The 25,696-nt window shown below is 33.0% G+C and overlaps 1 protein-coding gene across 6 annotated transcripts; it reads left to right on the top strand.

The window, feature by feature from the left end:
- The first annotated feature begins 6,876 nt into the window (after nucleotides 1–6,876).
- LOC127120913 (uncharacterized) lies at nucleotides 6,877–15,969 on the top strand. 6 transcript variants are annotated; one of them, XM_051051516.1, is made up of 13 exons: nucleotides 6,877–6,965; nucleotides 7,328–7,386; nucleotides 7,760–7,826; nucleotides 8,808–9,709; nucleotides 9,851–9,936; nucleotides 10,034–10,128; nucleotides 10,355–10,660; nucleotides 10,755–11,252; nucleotides 11,488–12,178; nucleotides 12,285–12,515; nucleotides 12,616–12,740; nucleotides 13,415–13,818; nucleotides 14,387–15,969. In XM_051051516.1, exons 3-13 carry the CDS (start codon nucleotides 7,811–7,813, stop codon nucleotides 15,665–15,667), a joined length of 4,635 nt encoding a protein of 1,544 aa, XP_050907473.1. In that variant the 5' UTR covers nucleotides 6,877–6,965; nucleotides 7,328–7,386; nucleotides 7,760–7,810; the 3' UTR covers nucleotides 15,668–15,969. The 6 variants fall into 6 exon arrangements, with proteins under 6 accessions (XP_050907473.1, XP_050907471.1, XP_050907469.1 ...); XM_051051514.1 differs by having other exon boundaries at nucleotides 6,897–6,987; XM_051051512.1 differs by lacking the exon at nucleotides 6,877–6,965 and adding an exon at nucleotides 6,991–7,137 and having other exon boundaries at nucleotides 8,740–9,709.
- Nucleotides 15,970–25,696: the final 9,727 nt, after the last annotated feature.

Consider the following 25,696-nt stretch of genomic DNA (forward strand, 5'->3'; position numbering starts at 1 on the left):
CAGAATATATATAGGCTCCAAATATGGAGATATATATATATATGGAGAGATTTTAGGATTGAAGACCTTGTTTGTAGCAGAAATTTTCTACTGTATTTGTTACAGCAAAGAACAAGTTTGCTGCGATAGTGGATCTTCTTCCTGGCTTGGTAGCCCCCAGATGTAGGTCATGTTGGACCGAACTGGGTTAACAATTTCCTGAGTTTGTTTTCCTTTTGTATGTTATAATCCTTTTGCCATAACTCAACTGGTATTTCAGTCTGCTTATCAAAATAATAACAGACCTGGGATATAGCCTTCTGTTTGAATGTCAATCAGAATGTTGTGACATTCATCAGTGACAGCATATACTAAATAATAGGCAGGTTGGTTTCAGTTTAGTATTTACTGAAGTCTGGTCTTCACGAGGATAACAGACCTGGCCAAAGGATCATTGTGAAACTGTCAAACTGGATGTCTTGACAGTTGTTCCTGTAGGCTGATACTGAGGTAGAGACTGGTTGGTCTTTTCATAGTACAACAAATTTAGCAATGTCCATTTTCAGGAACATAACAGAATCAGCTTATGTTCTGGCTGTCGAACTGAATGTTGTGACATTCATTCTCAACAGCATGTGCTAAAGTGTAGGATGATTGGTTTTTCGGTTCAGTATTTTTCTCTGGCTATTCTTTAGGAATCCAACAGCTGAGCTAAAATCCAGGAAACCAACTACTAACCTACAATTAATGAACCTAACAAATAGTCTATCTGTTAGCAATCTAATAAGTGGAAATTAGATTAACGTGTTCAACCTTTATTTTAGGAAATACATGTACAAGGCCAGCAAACTGGAATAATGTAACAGTTGATGTTCAAATCACTATTGAGACATCTTGCTGATGACTGTGTAGGAAAATAACAGAATTTAGTGCTATGGATGATCTCTGCTGAGTCTTTCCACCAGATGCACAGAACTAGGTGTTCCTCCATTCTAGGGTGATATAGAAGCAGATGTCGTGAAATCTGTGAACGTGTGCATATTAGTACAGGGTTTAATAACTGTCTTGCAGTATTAGTTACAATGTTGGACCAAATGTCATGACTTGGAGTAGAACATCTGAATTCTGACTATGCCAAAATTTCAGTATATGGAGATGTCACCTCATGATCAATTCCATTCTCCTCATATAACTTCTTGAACTCAGTAGAGTTATATTCACCTCCACCATTATTTTTGAGAACTTTCGCTTCTGACCACTCTGATTCTCAGCCTTGATTTTGAATTTCTTAAATTCAGCAAACACCTTGTGTTTGAACTTTATAAGGGATACCGACGTCATCTTTATGAGATCATCAATAAATGACACAAAATATTTATTCCCTCAAAGTGAAGGTACTGGAAATCGTCCACACGCATCAGAATGCACCACACCTAGAGCATGCTTTGCTCTTGGAGGTATTTCATATGCAAATGACAGTCTTGGTTGCTTTCCTCTCATGCATACATTACATGACTTCACTGGCTTCTTAATTGCAGGAATTCTATGTACCAACTTATTTGAATTCATATGCCCTAAGCTTCTGAAGTTCAGATGACCAAATCTTTTGTGCCATAACTCACTTTCCTTCACAACACTTGTTACACTAAGGCATTCCGAGTTTTCACTTTAAACATTAAATTTGAATATTCTATTACTTCCATGTTCTGAATTCATAATCAACTTCTGATTACAGTCATACAAGTTCAAAATATTGTCCTTCATGGTAACTGAAAATCCTTTCTCAATTAATTGTCCTACACTCATCAGATTACTTTTCATGCCCGAAACATACCACACGTTCTGAATCAATGCAATTTTAACATTATTTAAAACTAATATGACATTTCCCCATTCCTCCAGCATTCATATACTTATCATTAGCACATTTGATCTTGGTCCTCTTACCAGAGTCAAACTCAACCAATCATTTCTTATTTCCAGTAAGGTGATTTGAATAACTAATGTCCATGTACCACCAGTCTTCTAAAGACGCACTATCATACTCAAAAGCCATTAATAACATAAGTTTATCATCAAAATCTCCTTGGGTTATGTTTACTTCTTCTTACTTCCTTTCCTTGTTTGACCAATAATCAGTAGTGAAATGGCCAAACTTCTTACAACAGTAGCATTGAACCTTCTTCTTGTCATACTTCTCATTCCCCTTCTGAGCACTCTTCTGCCTTTCAGAAGCCGAGGTTTCTGACTTTTGAACACCATCAAATTTCTTCCTAGCTTTTGACCAAGATTGCTTATGATATTTCTTACTAGAAACTGCTTTCAGAGCCTGCCGCTCCACCTCCATTTCAGAGTTTCTCTCAATCAGACACAACTTTTGTGCCTCTAGACTTCTTTGTAGCTCTTCAATTCTCATGGTGATAAGATCCTTATAATTTTCAATTGCTACAACAATGTAATCAAACTGAGGAGTAAGAGATCTAAGTACCTTCTCAATGATCCTTTCTTCAAAGAGAGTTTCTCCATACAACTTCATCTCATTTATGATCAGAATCACTATAGAGATGTAGTCAGGTACCTTTTTCATTGTTCTTCATGTTGAGATCCTCATACTGCTTACATAGAGACTGAAGCTTCACCTTCTTCACTGATGCATAACCTCTGTAGCACCATACTAGTGTGTCTCACGCAGACTTCGTTGAATCAATGATTTTCTCAAACATGTTTGCATCCACACACCGATAGATATAGAACAACACCTTTTGATCCTTCTTCCTCAGATTACGCTAAGCATTTATCTACACATCCGTTGTATTTGCTGGAAGTGAAACCAGAACGTAACCGTTGTTGACGAGATCAAGAACATCTTGAGCGCCAAGCAACGCACACATCTGAATCATCCACCCATTCTAATTCTTGCCATCGTACACTGGAAGCTTAATACTCAGATTACTGTTTTCATTCATCTTATATCTTGTGCAATTCACTTAGATATCACTAAACATTGGTGTTTCCCAATCCCGCGGAATTAAGAAATGTGATTCTGTTACAATTCTGATAAAAAATTCAAAACGAATTCAAGAAACAAAATCAATCACACAACACCTTACCATTCACTAATGTTTCCCTATGTTTCCATATGGATTTGAATCAGGCTCTGATGTCAATTGTTGGTGCACAAGGTGATGAAGATGAAGATGGAAGAAGAGGGTAAAAGAGAGAATTAAAATAACAAACTTACACTACTCTTCTAAACGGTTACAACAAATGGTTTTGATCACCAACTATACATGCTCTACCATTGACAACTAAGCTACACTTATTTATATATACACAACAATAATGTCACGTAGACAAAAATGCTAACCTCCACTAACTAGGTTAAGGTTAACAAAACTAATACTACTAATACTAAATATGAATTACTTCTAACAATAATTACATATTCTTAAGCACAATTAAATGTGTTTATTTTAATTTATTAAGTATTTTTATATCCTTTGAGTACAATCGATTTATTTTATTGGTCTGTACATAACATAAGTACAATTATGTGTTTAATTTCCCATATTAAATCACACATGTATTTGCTTGCATAATTAGGATAGTTTAATAGTCGTTTGATTATTAAGTGATATAGATAAATATACAATTTTGACATTAAATTTATAGATAATGTTTGTGTGAATTTTAAGACATTCCCATTTAATTTATTAAATTAAAAAAGTCTAGTGATTTTGATTTGGTTGGTTGAAACAACAAGTTGCAAAAGTAACCCGTATTATGTAAATTTGATTAAATCGGAATCACAAAGAGATATAGTGTGTAATTGTTCATGCAAACTGTTATGATCGGGCAAAAGGAAAATATAGTTTAATCGAATAATTGCATACATGTGATGGTAAATATGTATTGATTATTAAGTTTATTCATGTAGCGAATGATTGATGTCAAATACGTCCATTATCTGACGAGACTTATTACTAATATTGGATCATTGCGTGAGACCTCCATTTACATTTAATTATTACAATCAAAGATCGAAAACTAATGATGTTTTTAGTATATTATTCATGTCTTAATTAATTTTCATATAAAGGATATTGTGCATATCTATATGGTTATTTGACATGCCTACTAAAGTTGTATGTTTGTTATTCTTTTCAATCTCTAGTTGTCGTTGCTACCACTCCAAAGTTTACTGCACAAATTAACTTTATCCCTACGATGAGTGGGATGAACTTCAAGCCCTGAAAATAATTTGTGGAGATCGTTCTTGGATGCATGGACTAAGACTCATCCATGAGGGAAGAACGTTCCACCACCACTAATGAGAATCCAAATGAAATTAAAATATAAAAATGAGACTGATCTAACCGAATGTGCTTCATTATGATCAAAAGAACCATACCCGAAATGCTAAGAGCAAAAGAGCCAAGAGGTTCCTCGAAACTATGGAGCATTTCTTTGTTAAAAGTAATAAGGTTGTGGAATTTTTCTCTCAAAATAAGAAGAAAAAAGAACAATCTAAGGAGTCCACTTGCTTCTTTTACAAGAAGGTTGGACACATGAATAAGGAATATTTCAAGTATGCCACATGACATGAAAAGAAGGGTAATTTTTACACTTCTGTTTGTTTTGAAATTAATTTAGTTTATGTACCTAATGATACTTGATGGGTAGATTCTGATGCTACTACTCACACAAGTATGTCTATGCATGATTTCCTGTGGAGTCATCCGTCAAATGATGCTGTAAGATTCATCTATGTGGGTGATGGAAACAAATTGCAATATAAGCTATAAGACTTTTAGATTATTACTAAAAAATGGTTTTCAATTGGATTTTGTTGAAACTTTTGTTGCATCGTCTTTTAGACAAAGTTTAGATTCTATCTCTATTTCGGACAAATGGTTTATTCTTGTTCATTTAGAAATAATAAATCTATTCTCTCATATGATTCAAATGGTGTTGGTTTCATTTCTTTAAATGATAAACTTTATATACTTTATATTGAATATCCTTATAACAAAAAAATAATACAAATAAAGTCAAATGGTGCATATTGAAAATTAAATGAGAATTCTGCCATTTTATGACATAAGCGATTAAGACATATCTCTAAACAGAGAATTCAAACGCTTATGTCAGAATGTATTCTTGGATCTCTTGATTTATTGGACTTTCAAGTCTACATTAAATGTATCAAGAATAAGTCGACAAACAAGAAAAATTTACATGCTAAAAGAGTTAAAAATGTCTTAGAACTAGTTCATACCGATATATAATCCTCATAAGGTAAAAGATAATGAGATTACATTATTTTACAATTCAACCTGCTATTTTAAGTATCATGCCTAGGAGAGGACCCATATACAATGAATGAAATAATGCATAATGAAGTGTCATGCTTATTTTAAAACACACATATGAAATGATGCATAAATATATAGTGCATCACCTATGATGAATAAGTGATAAGATCTCATTTCAATTATTTCTTCAATATCCCCTCAATGCACTCAATTCTAAGTCACACAAAAATAAATCAACTTGAAGATAGAGAGGAATTAGTTGAGTTCAATCAACTACCACCAAATCCAGGAATTATCCTAAAGTGAAGTCCAGGTAAATCCAATTGAAACGTTGAAGTTGATAATCTTGTGTCACATACTTTTACTAATTCAACATGTCAATCTCTAAAGCATAACATGTTGTTCTGCAAAGAAAAATTGCATCCACTTCTATTTGGTTTTAGGTGAGCATGATCTCTCCTCTTGATTTCTTATTTCTTCCAGCATTGTTGTTTTTGTAGAGCAATATTCTTTACTAATAAACGCATGTAGTAGGATTGATAGTGTTTGATGCGTGTTTAGTTTTTAGATAATTCAATTGAAAGGAAAAGAAATCAGATTGTAGGTATAGTATTGATTTTGTTTCTCATTAAAGTCCTAAGTTGATTATTTAACAAATATAGTTAGTATTTATATATAGCTCATCAATACATATCAATTCCCAATTTGGATATTGGATTAATGTTGGAACGAAATGGACTTGAGGCCTAAAATTAATTTCAAAATTTTAATTAAATAATAAAAAAAACTTAATTGAAGTTATTAAATAATCTCTATTAAATAATTTCCAAATAAAATAAAATAATTAATTTATTATATAAAAAATATTTAATAACAAATTATCCTAATAATTAATTCTACATTATTAAAATTATTAAAAATTAATTTTATATTTTGTCATCATATCCGCAAAATCGGAGGAAATCAATAAAATTTCATATGATATAAATTTAGGCAACAAAAAATTAATTTTTAAAATATAAAAATTAAAGATTATAAACCAGAGAAACAAAAATACATTTAAATCAATAATCTTTTATCAATATTAATTTTTTTTATCTTTTTAAAATAAAATTAAATACAAACTATATACTTCGTCTTCTCTATTTTCGATATCTATAACCAATTAAAATTATTTTTATATGTCATTGTAAAACTTATTTTAAAAAAACCAAAAATAATCTTAATACAAAGAGTAACAGGTAACCAAAAAATTAAAGAGAAATCGAGTCTTAAAAAAAAGTAGTTGGTTGAAAAAGATTTTAGACAATATGCACAAAATTAAGATAAAGACTAGTTGTTTAATTTTGGCAAAAATTAAAGATATAGGAAAAACGTGAGGCAGGGACGCTAGCTATTGAGACGTTACTGATGGCCCACGCCATCCTCACGCGCAACTTTCCCACGCGCCCACTGTTAACTCGCACGACTCACTTCGTTTTACACGTGCGGCTTCTTCCGTTTCATTTCCCTTGACTTGTTTACTCCCAAATTAATAAACAATAAATAAATCCAAAGAAAAAAATAAAAATATCGACTATAATTTTTATTTTAAGTTCTTGGTCTTATAATAATAAATAAATTAAATTTCATTTTGAAGAACATAGAGAGATGAACCAGAGAGAGAAAAAGGTAGCAGTTTAAAGCCAGCGGGGTTAGATGGATTTCGATTCTCATGTTTTTTTTTTAACATTTAAAAAAAACTTTTATTTTTCGGATTTTATGTTTATTATGTTCAGATCACACACAGAGAAAGCGAGCTGAAGAGAGAAAAGAAAAGAACAGGATTTATAAATTTGTCGCAGTAATTTAATTTAATTTAATTATTGTATTGCTTAATAAATAATTAAATAATTAGAGATAGATTGTTGAATGAGATCGAGTTTATGTAATTCGCGTGTGTATATATATAAGAAGTGCATGCTTTTTTCTCTTCATTTTTTCTGAACCCTTTGGTTTTTGAATCTTCTTCATTTTTTGCTTGTTCATCGCAGATACTTAAATTCAACAACGCAGATTTTCGCGACTCCAAATCAAATCCCCTTTGCTGAAGGTAATGCCACCGAGAGTTCATGGAATTTTATAATTAGGGTTTTTGATTTTGTTAATCCAATTTCCGTTTATTTTTTAAAAATCGATTCGTTTGTTTGTTAATTATTGAGACTGTTTTCGTTGGGTTGAGATGAATACATTGGCATACGTGATTTATTGTTCGTTTTTATAGGGTTAGGTAATTCACTGTGTTGTTGTTAGGTTAGGGTTTGATTTTCTCAGTGAAGGGGTTTTAATTTACTTGAATTAGGATTTGCAAATTTGATATTGCTGTTAGATTTTTGATTAGAGAAGTATTCCATGGATTGTTTATTGGATGATTCTATTGATGAAAATGTTAATATGGTTTGATTGTGTTGTCTGCATGTCATCAGTATTGAGGAGGAGTTTTTCCAGATGCTAATCGTTATGATGTGTGGGGTTACATGCTGAGAAAACAAGGTAATTCAATATATGTTTCTTACTGCTTTCCACTTTTTGTTTTCTTATTGTTATGAAGCTTTGAGATAATAGCTGCATTTGGTTCACATTGTTGTTTAATGAGATGGAACGATTGATTGGGAATATTAGATATGATTTTTTTCCTGACAAGTTGTCCTAATTCATTATTCTTTTAGCATTGAGCATGAATCATAGGAGTGGAAGATTGGAGGCACTGTCATAGTGTCATCTTTAAAAAAAGTTATAGGTACACTCGGATGAGTGGATTTTGTGTGCACATTGATTTTGGTAAATATTTTGGTTTGTTTGTTAATTATTTTGCGTTGTCCTAATTGAGAAGTGGCTGATCGATGCAAAGAAATTTCAGGGCTAAAATTATATTTTTATCTTTAGTATATGCGTATGCATATTGAGAATTAGGATTCCCCACAATGGAGGCATTTCACGGAAATGAAATGCTAGTCATTAGCTTAAAAGAACGGACTTTTCTCTGCAGATACAATTAACAAGCCTCCTAACAACATATCCAAGTAAGTCTGTGGTAGTTTCCACACATTATAGGAAAAATATGAACACTAGTCACTGCACTTCAAAGTAATGTTTAACGAACATACTAAAATAAATCTAGTTGCGACTTTTGTATTTGCTGTTAAGAGTCTCACATTGGATAATATGATAATAAATGGCTTGAACATATGTTTATAAGTGGCGGCAATCTCCATCTTACAAGTCGGTTTTATAAGGTTGAGTTAGGCCCAACCCAAATTCTAAGAGTTGTGATAAATTATTATTTGTATTAGTTCTATGTGATGACATGGTGAAACCTTGACATTCAAGGGATTCTAAAGAGTTGTTGAAAAGTTTAGTCAAATGTTTCATCTTTCTTTTTCAACTCATGCTTTGTATTCATTAGGTATCACTTGAATCTGGAAAGAAGTTTGTCTTACGTGATTCAGAATAGTAATATGAGGCTTGAATCAGGGACTTGTAATGTGTGTTCAGCTCCCTGTTCATCTTGCATGCATCTTAACCAGGCAGAAGAGTTTTCTGATGAAAACGGGCGCTCAGGGGAGGCTGGTCAGAGTTCTGTGAATGAGGGTAATGTACATTCTCTTAGTAGCAGAGCTTCTGAAAACTTGCAGCATGATGTCAGTGAAACCAGTAATATGCTCAGTATTAATTCAAGTCATGATTCTCTATCTGAAAATGCCGAGAGTAGACAGATCTTGATGAATAAGTATCAGGATACCAAACATTCAGAAGGTCACGATGACAACGCATCTTGTATCAGTAGAGCATCTGATGCCAATTTAGTAAATGATAGCCATCAAAGGAATGCAGACAGAATAAATATACCTTGTAGTTCAGCTTCAGCTAGTCATTTTGGGGTGGAACGGTCTGGAATTGCTCCATCTGTTGAGGAGACTCCGTCTTCTAAAGATGTAGAGACTGACCATAGTTCACCTACGATACAAAGACAGCATGGACAATCTCAAAATGATAAATCTCTTTCAGATAATCCAAGCTTAATTCACATGGAAAGGGACTCGAATTCTCAGATACCAGAAAAAATTTCAGAATGCTCTATAGAGAATTGCAATTCATCATTAACTAAAGAGAGTGCACCCATTGTTGTTTCTGGTGAGAAATGTGCTACAAACAAGGATAAACTTATTGACGACACTTCCAATGTTTCACTAAAAGTATGTCCAAAGTCACAAGCAGATCCTGATAATGATGTTTGTGATGCTAAAGTTGAAGACTGTAAATGTTCAGTCCATTATGAACATAACGAGAAAGGTGAAGAGCTGATTAAATCACCTGGCAAGCAGGAATCTCAATCTGAAAATGAGAGTGACGAATCAGATGTTGTTGAACACGATGTGAGTATCTTTTGTTTCCTTTATGTAGATCTTAGGCTGAAACTAAAATTGATTGAGATGAAACTGGGAGGAGTCGAATGTAACAGCATTTGTGGTGATGATTAACCTTAATTATATGTAATTGCGGCGATTGAAAAATAGGTGAAGGTGTGTGACATCTGTGGAGATGCTGGTCGTGAGGATCTACTTGCCATATGTTGCAGGTGCACTGATGGTGCAGAGCACACGTATGTTTAAGAAACTTTCCCCATATTTCTTATATCTATCATATTTCAAATTCATCTCAGTAAAACAAGCCTTACCATTATTCTTTCTCTGAATCAGCTACTGCATGCGAGAAATGCTTGAGAAACTCCCTGAAGGGGATTGGTTCTGTGAAGAATGCCAAGACGCAGTGGAAGCTGAAAACAAGAGGCCGGGTAAGAGTGAACTTGTATACATGGCTTTGACAAAAAATGTGTTCCGGGGTCAGACACTTTATTGTACATCATTTATGATGCCTGCTTCATGCATATGATTCTTTCTGAGTACTGAATTTGCATGCTGTGATGTTGAGGGTAACATTAGCATTTAAGCACCTATAGCTGTATCTATGGCTGTAATTGTATGCTGACATATTTTTACTACCAAACTTTTGTTTTTCAGATGCCGAAGAAAAAAAAATTGTGAAAACTACTTCCATGTCACAAGTTTCTGGCAAAAGACTTTCTGACAACATTGAAGTGGCTCCTCCAGCAGCAAAAAGGCAAACACTTGAATCAAGCAAAGGATCACCAAAGGCGTCAAGCCCCAAGAAATTGGTTCCACTGTCACGAGAATCTTCATTTAAGAGCTCAGATAAATTAAAAGGGAAGTCTGGTCTTCTGATGCCTCTCCGAAACCTCTCTGGTGGTGATGATACACATCCTGCTCGATCTTCTTCCATTGGTCCCCGGGGTCAAATTTCAAAGAGTATGTGTTTATCTTTCATCTGTTGTGCTTCACCGCAACTTTCTAGTGCATGGGTTTCATTTTTTTAAGCACAATTTTTTGTTTATATGAATAGGTATGTTGTTGAAGTCTAATTCATCCAATAACTTAAATTCCAAGCCTAGAGTCAAAATTGTTGATGAAATATTTCCACCAAGACCAAAAGGAGGTAGTGAACAAACTTCTAAGAATGTGGAGCCATCTCCTCGGATAACAAGCAGATCGACATTATTCAAATCCTCTAGTTTGGGGCGATCAAGTGCAATTGAATCAAAAGTTAAAATGCTTTCACCCAAGTCTGCAACTACTCAGGACTTGAAAGGCTCTAGACATTTAAAAGAATCAGGTGCATTGGATCGAAAGTATCTGTCTAGGAATGACCGGCATGTGGCTAGTTCTGCCGTTTCCACACCTAAGGGTGATCAGAAGCTTACACCTCGGGGTGAAGCCATTATTAAACCTTCAGCAGTTAATAATCGAGAGTTGAAGATTAACCAGGATGGAAAATTGAATGCGCCATCAAAGTCAATGAACAATATAAGCCGTAAAAGTTTAGAGCCTCAAGGTAGTTCAGGTGTGATCTCAGAGAAGCATATTATTCTTGCAATAGTATTTTCTTTTTTACTTTCTTTTTTGGGGTCAAGTAGCTGCTCTCGATATCTTATTTTCAGCATAATAAAGCCATCATCTATATTTTTCCCTTGTATTAGTTTCAGCTAGGGCATCTTTCAGTAGGGGATGTTGTGTTGGGAACTATCTTTTCTGCAAATAATATTATTTCTTGTTTTGTTTGTCTTGGAATTTTATAGAGAGAACATCATCCAGTAATGATGAAGCTGTACAGGATGCACTGCCTCGATCCCGAGAGACAGCAAATCAGGTTGAGAAATCCAGAGAGAGTCTTAGTAACCGTGTAAGACCAGTTGTTCCCACAGCACTAAAAAGTCCATTTTGTCAAAAATGTGAGGAATTTGGCCATTCTATAGAATGCTGCACAGCTGGTACTCTACAAGAATCTGGTGCTGAATTATCTCTCACCGCCTCAAGTATCTCAAAAGAGGAGGTGCATAAAGACAATAAATTGAAAGCTGCAATCCAGGCGGCTGCTTTACTTAAAAGACAAATTTACAGGAAGAAAGAAGTATCCAGTCAAATTGATGAAATTTCTACATTAGGCACAGAGTTGAATTGTGAAGTGACTTCACAAGACCAAGTGTTGGTTTCTAACACACTCAAGAATAGTATATCTACTGAAGAAACTCGTGAACAGCAGGAAGTCCTTGAAAATTCTACATCTGATTCTTCCAAATGTACATCTGCCGGCGATTTGAAGAAACTTAACTCTAGCTCAACTGATCTTTGTTCCCAACTAGGAAAGTCGGGTTTAGTTGATCTTAATGATCTAAAGCCTTTATTGAGAGACCTGTCTAATAAAGATCTGGCAATCTCAAATGTTCTTTCGAAGATGTTGGCCTTTCCTGAATACGAATACATATGGCAGTATGAAACATGATTAACTAGCTGTCTTTACTTCTGGATTTCCCTTGAATTACTTCATGTTTTGCGATGAAGTATGTTTGACATGAGCCTTTTCGTATGTATGCAGGGGTGTCTTTGAAGTGCATAGAAATGAGAAGTCTCCAGAATTATATACTGGAGTTCAGGCACATTTATCCTCTTCTGCATCTCCTAAGGTTCTTGAGGCACTGACCAAGTTTAGTTCCGAAGTTTCTCTCAACGAAGTTTCTCGCTTGAGCACATGGCCGTCACAGTTTCATCATGGTGGTGCTAGAGAAGATAATATTGCTCTTTATTTCTTTGCCAGGGATGTTGAAAGGCAAGTATATAAATACCATTCTTATATTTACCGTCCGCCATTAGATGCAAATATTTCTTTCTGTTGTATTAATCAACTTTTTTGTGATGTTTTGATACAGCTATGAGAGACACTACAGGGGACTATTGGATCACATGATTCAAAATGATTTAGCACTTAAAGGAGTTTTTGATGGTGTTGAACTTCTCATATTCCCATCCAATCAGCTTCCGGAAAGTTCACAACGTAAGGAATCATTCTATGCTTTTGCCAAACAAATCAACACTTTAAACAACTTCTGAGTGGATGGTTTTGATTTTGGGGATTGCGATAGTATATGCCTAGATAGTGTTCATGGGTTTGTCAAAATTAGTCAGTTACAAATTTGATATATCTTGAGGAAAAATGGTTTGAGATTTCACTCTTACAAAGAATGGCATGCTTCTATGTTAGTAAATGTCTTGGAGAAGGACAATTTGAGATTCCACTCTTACTAAGAGTGGCACGCTTCTATCTAAGTTCACCTGATAGTGTACTTTGTTTAAATAGTTACGCATGCCTATGTGTTAATCCCCAATGATCTTGATTCAAAATTATAGTTTATGCATTGCTTCATAAATGTCATACTTGTGAGTAAGACTAATGGTGATGAAAGGCACTGGGGTTACAAAGAAATAGAATGTTCTATGTTGAATTTGGATCTTGTTAAAAAATCAATAGTTTGACCATGGTTCTCCTTTTAACCACCAGTGGTTTTACATCGCCTATTAGCTTATTTTATTTTATTGCGGGTGTGTGGGTGGTGGTTGACAGCTCGTATAACTGCTTTTAATCACTATGTTTTGAACAAGTAAATAAATTGTTTCAATTCATTTGCTTCTACATGTGTTTAGATTGTTGACCATCCTATTATTTGGCAGGCTGGAATATGTTGTTTTTCTTATGGGGTGTATTTAGGGGGCGGAGGACCAATCATTCAGGTTCTGCAAAAAAGATCTGTATTCCAAGTTTGAATGTACTGCCAGTTGAGGAAAATTCTTCAACTGCTGATGTGATGTTGTCTGAGCATTTTTTGTCAAAGGGCATCAATGAAAAATCAATTAATTCCGACAAAGTATGCAATGCACTTCCTTCGTTCACTTCCATAGATCGATCTCCTTTTACTGTGAGTAGGAATACTGATATCAATCGCCAGACACATTTGTATTCACAACAAGTAAGCTTAGAGAAGCCAGATGGTAGAATCGATAGCAACACTATATCAAGGGTTCCAATAAGCTGTAACCATTTATGTCAATCAACGAAATCCACTGGTTCATCCCTGGTATGGTTTTATCCTCAAATGTTCAACTAAATATACTAATATATGTCTTTAGTTACAAAAATATGCTTAGATGCACTCGTGATGTCAAAATTATTAACTGATCATGCCCCTCTTCCACTATTTAAGTTAGAAACTCTAGATAGATTGTGGATATTGATTTGTACATGTTCTGTTCAACTTTGTTGGTCCAAAATTGATACTTTTCACTGCTAAGTTTAATTGCCTGAAATGAATGTAGCTTTTGCAATATTTCATGTCAATATTTCCATGTTAGCAATATCTCTACCATGGCGAAAATTAACAGGGTTGTCGAGTACATGTGTAGCAATGAAAGGGCCAGTTGAGATCAATTTGATGATTAGTTGAAAACTTGTGTGTCAGGATGAAATCCCGTTAGTGAATGCCCTTGTATGTGTATAACTTATTATTTCTTGTTAGCTGTGCTGCAAAGTGAAAAACTGTACCTGTCACGAGATTGCTATTTATAAATCAGTTTCATGAAGATTAGGCGTTATCTATACTGCAAGTTGTCTCTTGGTTTCTTGAATGATGTACTGGCTTGATGCAGGAAGCTAGTGTACTAGAGGATGAGCGGTGCAGAGAGTCTATATCTCCTGAAGAATTGGGAACAGGTGTAAGTAGCAAGATGGTGGAAGCAAAAACTGATTCTGCTATTTCTGACAAGACAGAGAAAACCCTCTGTTGGGAAATTCCTTCTGTTAGCCAACAAGAAAGAGATGCTGCCTACAATATTAGTAAGAATGAACTTATGGAGAAAACGAAATATGATGAAGATCAGCAAAGGACCAGGAGGAAACAGAAAGAAGATTGTCGCTATATTGATTTGGAGGAAACTATCGAGAATTACGAAACATGTGCTGCAAGAAATATTGTTAAGGATAAAGCTTCTGAAAGATTGAACATTGATGAAGATCAGCAAAGGCCTAAGAGGAAACAGAGAGATGGTCTTTACATTGACTTGGAGGCAGCTGTTGAAAATCAAGGAATAGATGCTGTAATCAATATAACTAAGGATAAACTTTCAGAGAAGAAGGAAGATAATGAAGATCAGCAACGGCTTAAGAGGAAAGCAAAAGATCGTCACTATATTGACTTGGAGGCTCCTCTACAGGAAGACATGTCTTCAGAAGGGGTCGAGTACCATCTACCCAATGATAAAGAAGTTCATCATGTTGATCTATCAGTAGTTGGCTGTCCAAAATTGCTTTGGAATGAGGTAAATGAGAAATTAGAAGATGGAGAAGGTTCCAGAAAGAAGTTAAGGACAAGTTTTGGCGGGACGTCTGGACTTTATAGTTCTGCAGGAAGAGACTCATTTAATGACAGTTTGACATCTCTTGGAAATGATCTTGGTTCTTGTTCTTCAGTCGAGGACAAAGGATGCGAAGTAGCTTCCAATGAAAAAATAATCCGTGAGGACTTTGGAACGATGGTAAGAACCTTCTTTCCCGTTGATACACAGAATACCAATGGCTCACAATTGGGACAGAATACCATGTCATTGAAAGGGATTCATGTCCGTGAGGGTGTGATTCCAAATCTAAATCTTGCTTTAGGGGAAGAAACAGAACTGCCATTGCCCCATCCTCCTCCTGCTGCCCCTAAGGGTATGCTGCCGCCTTTTCTAGTTGGGGCTGTAGACAAGAAAAATAACCGTCCAGATAGTTTGACAGAGGACGACGTTGCTGCTGCTTCACTTTCCCTCTCTCTATCGTTTCCATCTTCAAACAAGGAAAACACACAAACTTCTTCAAAAGCAGAGCTTTTACCTGATGGTCACAGTGTGAATCCCCCTTTTCTCCTTTTTGGGAGATACACTGACAAATAAATCGTCTGCTATATATTTCCTGTTTGTCGTGTAAATTATCTTGTTCAGCATAGCCCATCGTGTATGATAGATAATCTTCAAGCACCCGTTCAAAGGAGCCATCATCCAAACAACAAAGAGTCAATAAGTTTTCTTTTTTAATAATGTCAAATACATGTTTTTATAGTAGTAGCTTTTTGTTGTCACAATATAGTTACGGCTGTTTTTGTAAATAGGGAGAATTCAAGCCGGCATAATTACTGAATTTTACTAGGAACTTGCGGATGACTTTTTTATGGCAGGATTTCCTCTGTTCCTGGCTCCTTTTTCTGTGGTACGCCTGGTTACGCACTTTTTAAACAAGTTTGCTATCTGGTAGTATTGTATAATCTCTGGTTAGAATAGTTTGGTGAAAACGAGGTCTATGGTATGGGAGCTTGGCTGTACCTTTCGATGTATGATCAATTGATTATGATGGGCACATCGGAATGGCTGCAGCTGGTGCCTTTTCCTTGCAATGTTTTGCAGGGAATTGAAGGGGAGTGTGCCCGAATTGCACAACTGATAAATCGATGAATGTGAACAACGCACGTGAATGATTGTTAGACTAAAATCAAATCGATACAAATGGAGCCCCACCTCTTCCTTCCCTACTGCGGCAAAGAGACCTACCATATCTTTGTGGTTCATCGTTACACATTCGCTAAAAATGATTACTTCCTATATTGCAATGTGAAGGTTTATCAAACCGAAAGAGTTGGAATTGGATCCTCTGCCTCTGCTGGGCAGAACTCCATACCTCAGATATTCAATTATGTTGTGTGCATCCAAAGTCACTTCGTCGGAATCACCTATAAGTTGACCTTTTAAATTCAGATTTTAAAAACTTTTTCAACGGCGACATTAGTTTTTAAATAATTACATGAGTCACGAGTATACATTAATTATTTATGGGTATTGATGTTAAGAAATCCAGATTCGTGTTGAAAAAAATAATTAAAAAAACAATTATAAATTTTTAATAAAATCAAATGTATAAATTTCAATTATTTTAAAATATATATTTAACTTTTAACTTGTACTCCCTCGGCCTTATTTATAAGGAAAATTTTTCTAAATTTTTTGGTCTTAAATATAAAAAAGTCAATAAATTTAGGTGTTTTTATTCAAAAAATATCAATGTATTAATTATTTAATATTGTTAGTAGAAGACAATTTAATTAAGAGTATATTAGTAATTGTGTTATTTTTCTCAAATGAAATCAAAAAACTTAGAGACATTTAACTATATTTCTTAACAAGTGTAAAACTTATTTTTTTCCTTATAAATCAGACCCACATAGTATATTTAATGCACCTATTAGCATTATGTTTTATTGCAACAAAAACAAAGGTAACATGAATACAAAAGACAACATGTCAAATATCATAACTTCTTTTTCCATCTTACAAGATGAAGAAATATATGAAGTTATATATTGCTTATCTGAATATGTAAAATGCACTATTAAGGTGACGTTTTAATAATTCATAAATTTACCAAGTTTTATAATCAAATATAAACTAAAATTTATTGTAAAATCAAATCATAGGTATAACATACCAATCATCAAAGATTTTCATTTGATATATGTAAAGTCAGGATAAATTGATAATAATGTATCAAATTTAATAATATGACATTTTTGATAATTTTTAACCGCATATTCATATAATAAAATTTTTTGTTTGATTGAAAGTTTATTATCATATAGGTTATGTCTGTAAAATTTGATATCAATCAGAAATCATTTGTTATGTTAACAAGATACATAAAAATTACTGTCTTATAAAATTTCATAAAAATCGTTAATTTTTATCATTTTTTTAATATATTAAATGATTTTTGATTGATGTGAAATTTTATAAACGTTATCTATGTGATGATAGTTTTCAATCCAACAATGAATTTTTGTTATACAGACCTATGGTGAACAGTTAACGAGAATAACATTTTATTAAGTTTAACACATTTGTGTCATATGATCCTGACCTCTATCTCTCTCTCTCTATCTATATATATATATATATATATATATATATATATATATATATATATATATATATATCAATTGAATTGACTCCACAAAACATATATAAAATAATATTCCATTTATATTATAAAGTAATTAATTTTTTGATTTTTAATAATTTATAATTTTTTATGGATATAGTCATTTATGCATAATGTCAAAAATACTACTTTTAATTTTCATCTAATGTTTTATCTTTTTATATGCCATCTTAAAATAAAAATATATGAATTTAATTTTTTTCTTCTTTCTATCATGCTTTATTTAACTGTGGTAAACATGAGTTTAATGTCTTATGTATTATTTTGGTTACGATGCCAAAGTAATTTGAGGAATGGGCTTTAGAGGTGAGATTTCAATTTAAATCTTCTAGGGAAACAATTATGACGTCGACAAAATGAAGAATTTTTACTACTATGTAAGGTTTGGAAAAGTAAGTACTACCTAAATTGTTTAGTCCATGAGGCATGTTTGGTGCATGCTCCTAGTTTTTCTTGGTGCAGTGTGTGGAGCTCTAAGGAGCTGGTCATGAAGGGTTCGAGATGGAGAATCGAAGATGTTAAGAAAGTGCGTATTTGGGATGACAAATGTCTGCCAGAAAATCTAGGTTTTAAAGTTCTCAGGGGACCTAGATGGTTGGATAAAGATGCAAAAGTTAAATAATGGGTTAAATCCATTAAATTGAATATAGCATCAATGACAATGCTAGATTTGCTCGATCTAAATTTTGTAACCATTGTTGGTGTACATACTCAATCCATGTTTTTAAATTAATAAATTATTATTATATTTGGGTCATTTTGAAAATTAAAAAAGATTACATTTCCATGAGTGAGACCAATCATTGAAGTGTCAAACAAAAATAGGTGGATATGTAATATGAATTGTTGAATAATAATTTTTTTTTTTGGATTAATTGTTAAAAAAATATTTAAAAATGAATAAGCTATATGGACCATACAGAAATTTATGGTAAAGACCACACAAAAAGCTAACATATATGATTATACCAAACAAAAATACTCAAAGAGTTGTAGTGGTTATGTATACAAAAAGACAAGACATATGCATATGTGATTTCACATCATAAAATAAATAACAAAAATGTACTAATTATGTTAGGTGTATGGGTTATTCAATATCACAAGATATTTAATATCTATATATAACTACTAATTAAATTGATTATATAAAATAATATTATAATATTATAAGATAATAATATTTCATTTCTATTATACAGTAATTAATTATTTGAGATCTTTTTAAATAACTTATAATTTTGGATGGATATAGTAATTTATACATAATGTCAAAAATATTACTTTTAATTTTCATCTAATATTTTATCTTTTTATATGTCATCTTAAAATAAAAACATATCAATTTAATTTTTTATTTTATTTTCTTTCTATCATGCTTTATTTAATTGTGGTAAACATGAGTTTAATGTCTTATTTTGGTTCAAGCATGCTCTGGCAGAAAAAAATATTCATCATTATTTTTGTTATTCATTATCAAAGCTTCATAATGATTGATACTCATTGATAGTTGTTATTCCCTGAAATTGGATTCACTCATTCACTCAGAAATAACAAGGACACACCAAAAGTAATTCAACACAAGACTTTTGCTTAAGCGGTTGTTTGCAATATTTCGTTGAGTCAGTTGCTTGTACCCTGTGTCAAAGGTGATAGAATAAAAATCTTCATACCTGAAGATGAGTATCATATTGGTCTTGAAGCGTGCAAGCATAATCTTCATAGAAGAATCATCTGGCCTAAGGGTTCTACTCCACTCAATGTTGTTAGATTGCGAGCCAAACTAACTGAGCAATGGACTTCCATTGGAAAATGGGGAACAACCTCTCTTAGAAAGGGCTTCTTAGAGTTATCTTTTTCTTGTATTGAAGATGTTCGAAGCATTAGGTCAGCAACCTCTTGGAACCTGTATCCAGGAACCCTCAAGTTATTCTCTTGGACTAAAGACTTTGTTCCATCAAACATAAATCAAACTTCGGCTCAGGGTTAGATTCATATTCATGGATTGTCTCAAGAGTATTTGAGACTTAAAATTATGTTTGCAATAGCAAGTAGCTTTTAGACGGGGCTTTTGGACACTATATTAGAGTGTTAGTGGATTTGGATCTGTTGAAGGAACTTGCATACAAAGTGTTGGTGCAATGTGTGAATTTTGCCTTTTTTGGTTGATGTAGAATATGAAAGGCTACCTGACTTCTCCAACTATTGCAACTGTATAGGTCATGCCATCAAAAATTGCAAGAGAAAAGCTTTACAGGATCAGAACAATCAAAAGAACAAACCTAAAGAGGAGCAGAAAAATGTATATATGGAAAAGAAAAAGGACATTGAGGTAGTTAACCTCACTAGTAAGGAACAAACTAGTAACTTGCCTAGCAAGAATAAGAGGGAGAAAGGAGAGGCTAATGGATTGCAAAAGAAAACCATACCTGTTTTTCAAGACACTGAAAAATTGTTGTCTTCTACTGATTCAGACACAGATTTGAAGTTTGTAGATTCGTCTCACCAAAAGGAAAAAGTTAAGTAAACACAATTAGAAGATGAGCAAGTCAATGTTCAGGAATTCTCAAAAGATTTCAGGGCTAACATGGTTGAGCATGAAAAGGAACAGGACAGTGAAGGCTTCAATTTGGTTGCCTTAAGAAAGAAAACAATAAAATCTAAGAATAAATCCATAACTAGATTCAACCCTAATCTTACAAAGCCTTCTTTATGAAGTGAATTTTCTGGAATATAAGAGGTATTGTCAATAACTCTTCCAGATTGGCCCTCAAAAGGTTGATTTTTGTCAATAAACTTGACATCGTGATGATTGCTGAACCATGGATGGATTTTAGTAGTTTCCTTAAGAGGTGGCTAAAGAATTTGAATCTCAAAATGTTTGCAATGAATGATAGACAAAGTTTTCTGCCTAACATATGATGTCTTTGTAAAGTTGAGCTTAATCCAATTGTTTTGATGAGGGATGACCAACACATTAATTCAAAATTGAAAATACAATTTTTTTTTTTCTATTGTATATGTTTCCACCAACTACACCACTAGAAGAAACTTATGGAACAAGCTTTCTCCTTGTATTCCTTATTCTCCTCGGTGTTTCATTAGAGATTTCAATTCAATTATTGAAGTTGAAGAATATCAATGTGCCAATACTTCAATTGGATTTACTTGCTCTTGAACCTCCTATCATACTCTTATCAAGAATAAATCTGATCACTACCCTTGCCTTTTGAACTTCATGTTTAAGGACATTAAGTATGTCTCTCAATTCAAGTTCATGCACATGTGAACTTTGCACAAAGAGTGTAAAGATATCATTTCCCAGGGTTAGAGTACCAGCATTAATGGATTCCCCATGTTCATCCTTGACAAGAAGTTAAAAATACGAAAGGAAAAACTTAAAGAGTGGAACAAAAGATGCTTTGGTAATGTTCAGGAAAATGTGAAGAAAGCTGAGGACAATTTGATAAGTATTCAAAAATCTATTGGGATTCATGGCAACTCTAACTACCTTAAGCAACAAGAAAAGGAATCCCTACTCAATCTAGATGAAGTTCTCAATCTTGAAGAAGCTTTTTGGAGAGAGAAGGCTAGAATCAATTAGTGTATTAATGGTGACATAAACACAAAGTTCTTCCACAAATATGCATATATCAAAAGGGACACTAATTTGATCAATCCTTTAAACATTAATGATATTGTAACAACCGGAATGAACAATATTAAAAATTACATTCTTAGTCATTAAAAAAATCTATGTAACAAAATTGGTGTTTTGCAGGATAATGGGCTGGTGGAGAAGACAATTTCTAACTTGGTCTCCGAGCATTCCAATAGGATCCTCACTCTCATTCCCACTGATTTGGAAATCAAAGATGCATGCATGAACCTTAAAAGAGAAATTGTGCCTAGCCCTGATGGTTTTAGAGCATCTTTATTTCAATTGTACTAGGACATTATTGGTTATGATGTTATAAAAGTTATGACTCAATTCTTCAAAAAGGATTGGATTATGCCTCATTATAACTCCAACACCATAATGCTCATTCCAAAAATTAAAGATTTTAGAACTATAGATTATTATATGTGAAGAAGATATTCATCATCTATCTTAGCTTAGTTTTGGTGAAGACAAAGGCTAATCAATTGAAAAAATATCAAAGAATAAAAAGATTGAAATCAAGTATAAAGATTGCATAAGCTTTAGAAATCAAAGGATTGAATCATGAAGATTAAGGTACAATGGCAACCCATATGCATATAAGCTTTAGGTGCTCAAAATATTTTCATCTAAACCATTATATGTTTTATAAACATTCATGCATGATTTCCATTCAAAGAACTTTTAAAAGGCAAAATTTCAAGTTTTTAAGAAAGTCAATCGATTGCTTCTAGCACTCGATCGATTGATTGTATTTCTGTTTATGAAATTTCAAAAATGTTGAAGCATCAATCAATTGACTCATTATGTCAATCGATTGACATTGTGCAAATTTTGATATTTTTTTAACGTTGGAATTGAGTCAATCGATTGACATCCTAGGTCAATCGATTGAAATCCTGAAACATTTTGAGAATTTTGAAACATTGCATACCTCTTCGTTGCATATGTTCATGATACATTTTCCAAAGCATTACAAATTCTCATGATCATTTTTCAAGCATTTCTACTCATTCAAGAGGCATCTTGTGATATATTTAAAGTAAGAATTTTCAGATTTCAAAACACCTCTTTCATCATATTTTTTCAAATAATTCTTACTATTTTTCAAGTGTTCATACACAATGTCATATAAATTGTTTACTGCATAAATTTCATTCATGTGAAAAAAAGTTTCATAAGTTATATACTAATAATAGGAGGATTTGACATTGAAACAATAGGTTAAGGTTCCTTATTGGAAGAGATTGAATCAAAATGCTAGATTTACGCCTTTCATTTCTATGGATTATATATAACCCTATATTATCGGTCTAAATCTCTATCTTTCTCATCAAGTTCAATTTCCTCTTTCTTTCTGGTAATTCTTTGGTTTTCCTAAACCTCTACTATTTCCGAAACAATTCTTACTATTTTTCAAGTGTAATGTCATAGAAACTTTTTACTGAATAAATTTTATTCAGGTGAGAAAAAGTTTCATAAACCACTGAGCACTTAAATGTTTATATATTCTTATATTGTTCATTGAAAAAGAAGATTAAACTTTCAAGATATTAGAGAGCATACAAAGTTGTTTATATTCAATTTATCTATCTGCTGAAATTATTCACCAAGTGCGTGGTGATTTTTTTTATAAGGAAAGTGGTTGTACTTTTTACAGGTGTTTGAAAATAAGAAGTGTTGTTCTTTCTGTTTGTTGAGAAAGTTCCTTTAAATTGGGGATATTCAAAGTCTACCATAGGTTTAGTGTGTTGTGTTAGAATATTATAGGATAGTCTTGGTATGAGGTTGTATAAAGATCTAACATAGTGAAATACTTCACGGGTGTGGAGGGACTGAACTATCCTTGTTTGGAAAGGGGAACTAGGATATATATTTATGTTCTTTATTGTTTTTGCATTTTTATTTTTATGCATGTTTATTCATATGTTCATCATTGTTCTACCAGAAAAATAAAAAGAAACGAAACATCTTCAAAATAACGAGAAATATTCATAAAACCTAATTCACCCTCTCTCTCTCTCTCTCTCTCTCTCTCTCTCTCTCTCTTAGGTTGCACTCTATACTCACAAATCATTTTTATGCACTTTTATCATAACTGACATCAAATCATTGTGAATAAGATAAGTATTTTTATATATGTTGTATAATTTCCCTTATATATTATGTTTCTTTGGATTTTACTCTTTTTCTTTTTGATAATATCAAAAAGAGGGAGAAGAAAGATGGTTGTTTATTTTCTTCAGGATATCAAAGACAAAGGCATAAATTACAAAATAAAGAGGGAGATATGCAAGATAGGGGAGATATACAAGATAGGGGGAGAAATTAAGTGTCAAGCAAAAAAATTCCATAAATATATTTTGTCATCATAAAAAAGGGGGATATTGTGAATAAGATGTTCATCATCTATCTTAGCTTAGTTTTGATGAATACAAAAGCTAATTAATTGAAAAAATATAAAAGAATAAAAATATTGAAATCAAGTATCAAGATTGCACAAGCTTTGAAAATCAAATGATTGAATCGTGAAGATTAAGGTACAATGAAAATTCATATGTATATATGTTTTAGGTGCTCAAAATATTTTCATCTAAGCCATTCGATGTTTCAAAAATACTCATGCATTATGGTCACTCAAAGAAAAACTTTTTAAAGGAAAATTTTCAAGTTTGTAAGGGAGTCAATCGATTGCTCCTAGCACTCAATCAATTGATTGTATTTCTGTTTGTGAAATTTCAAAAATATTGAAGCATCAATGAATTGACTTATTATGTCAATCAATTGACATATAGCAAATTTTGATTTTTTTAACGTTAGAATTGAGTCAATCGATTGACATCCTAGGTCAATCAATTGACATCCAAAAACATTTTGAAAATTCGGAAACATTGTGTACATCTTCATTGCATATGACCATGATACATTTTCCAAAGCATTGCAAAATATCATGATCATTTTCAAGCATTTCTAGTCATTTAAGAGGCATCTTTTGATGTATTTAAGGCAAGAAGTTTGATATTTCAAAACAACTCTTTCATCACATATTTTCAAACAATTCTTACTGTTTTTCAAGTTTTCATATACAATGTCATAGAAACTTTTACTGTAGAGTTTTTATACATCAAAGAAATTTTTTAATAAACCTTTCAGCACTTAATGTTTACATATTCTTGAATTGTTTTTGGAAAGATAAGATTACATTTTCATAATATTGGAAAGCATACAAAATTATTTGTACTCAATTTATCTTTCTGCTGTAAATTATTCACCAAGTGTGTGGTGAAATTTTCTGTAAAAAAACTGTGTACTTTTTATAGGTGTTTGGAAATAGGAAGCAGTGTTTTTTCTATTTGTTAAGAAAGGTCATTTGAATCGGGGAGATTCAAAGTCCACCGTAGGTCTGGTGTATTGTGTTAGAAAATTGTAGGATAATCTTGTTATGAGACTGTACAAAGATCTAACATAGTGAGATCCCTCACTGGGTGTGAAGGGACTAGACTACTCTTGTTTAGAAAGGGGAACCAGAATATATCTTTGTGTTATTTATTGTTTATGCACTTTTATTCATACGTTCATCATTGTTCTACCGGAAAAATAAAAAATAAACATAATATCTTCAAAATAACAAGAAATGTTTATAAAACCTAATTCCCCCCACCCTCCCCCCTCAGGTTTCACTCTATACTTACATTATATGCTAATTTACCTTTCCAATTTTAAGCACAAGATAATTACAACAAAATTGGCTGACAGATTAGCTTGCTTGCTCCCCAAGATAATCTCCAAGGAGCAAAATGGTTTCATAAATGGCAGAAGAATCAATTGTTGCATTTGTCTCGCTTCTGAAGCTAAAAGTCTTATAAACAAGAAGACCTATTCAGGGAATATGGCTCTCAAAATTGATATTTCAAAGGCTTTTGACATTCTTCATTGGCCTTCTTTCTTAGGGTCCTTGAGAGGTTTGGCTTTGACTCTAAAATTTATAAGAGGATAGATACTAATCTAAACTCTACATATCTCTTTGTTGGCATCAATGGGAAGCAAGTTGGTTACTTCACTTGTAAGAATAGGGTGAGGCAGGATGATTTCCTGTCACCTCTTCTTTTTTGCTTGGTTGAGGAGGTTTTGAGTAAGGGCATATCATATTTGGTTGATTCAGGAATCATTAAGTTGATAAAGTGTGTTGGAAATTGTCAAGTTCCTTTACATAGTCTTTTTGCATATGACATTATGGATTTTTTCAAAGGTGTTGTTAAATCCATAAGGGCCATAA

Source organism: Lathyrus oleraceus, chromosome 2 (assembly GCF_024323335.1).
Source record: "Lathyrus oleraceus cultivar Zhongwan6 chromosome 2, CAAS_Psat_ZW6_1.0, whole genome shotgun sequence".
In the NCBI taxonomy this organism is placed as follows: domain Eukaryota; kingdom Viridiplantae; phylum Streptophyta; class Magnoliopsida; order Fabales; family Fabaceae; genus Lathyrus; species Lathyrus oleraceus.

What these genes read in the sequence shown, in the direction of transcription:
- LOC127120913 (XM_051051516.1), top strand. An exon ending in AGCTGAAAACAAGAGGCCGG is followed by an intron (nt 10,129 to 10,354) that starts GTAAGAGTGAAC and finishes TTTGTTTTTCAG; the next exon opens with ATGCCGAAGAAAAAAAAATT. An exon ending in AATCCACTGGTTCATCCCTG is followed by an intron (nt 13,819 to 14,386) that starts GTATGGTTTTAT and finishes GGCTTGATGCAG; the next exon opens with GAAGCTAGTGTACTAGAGGA.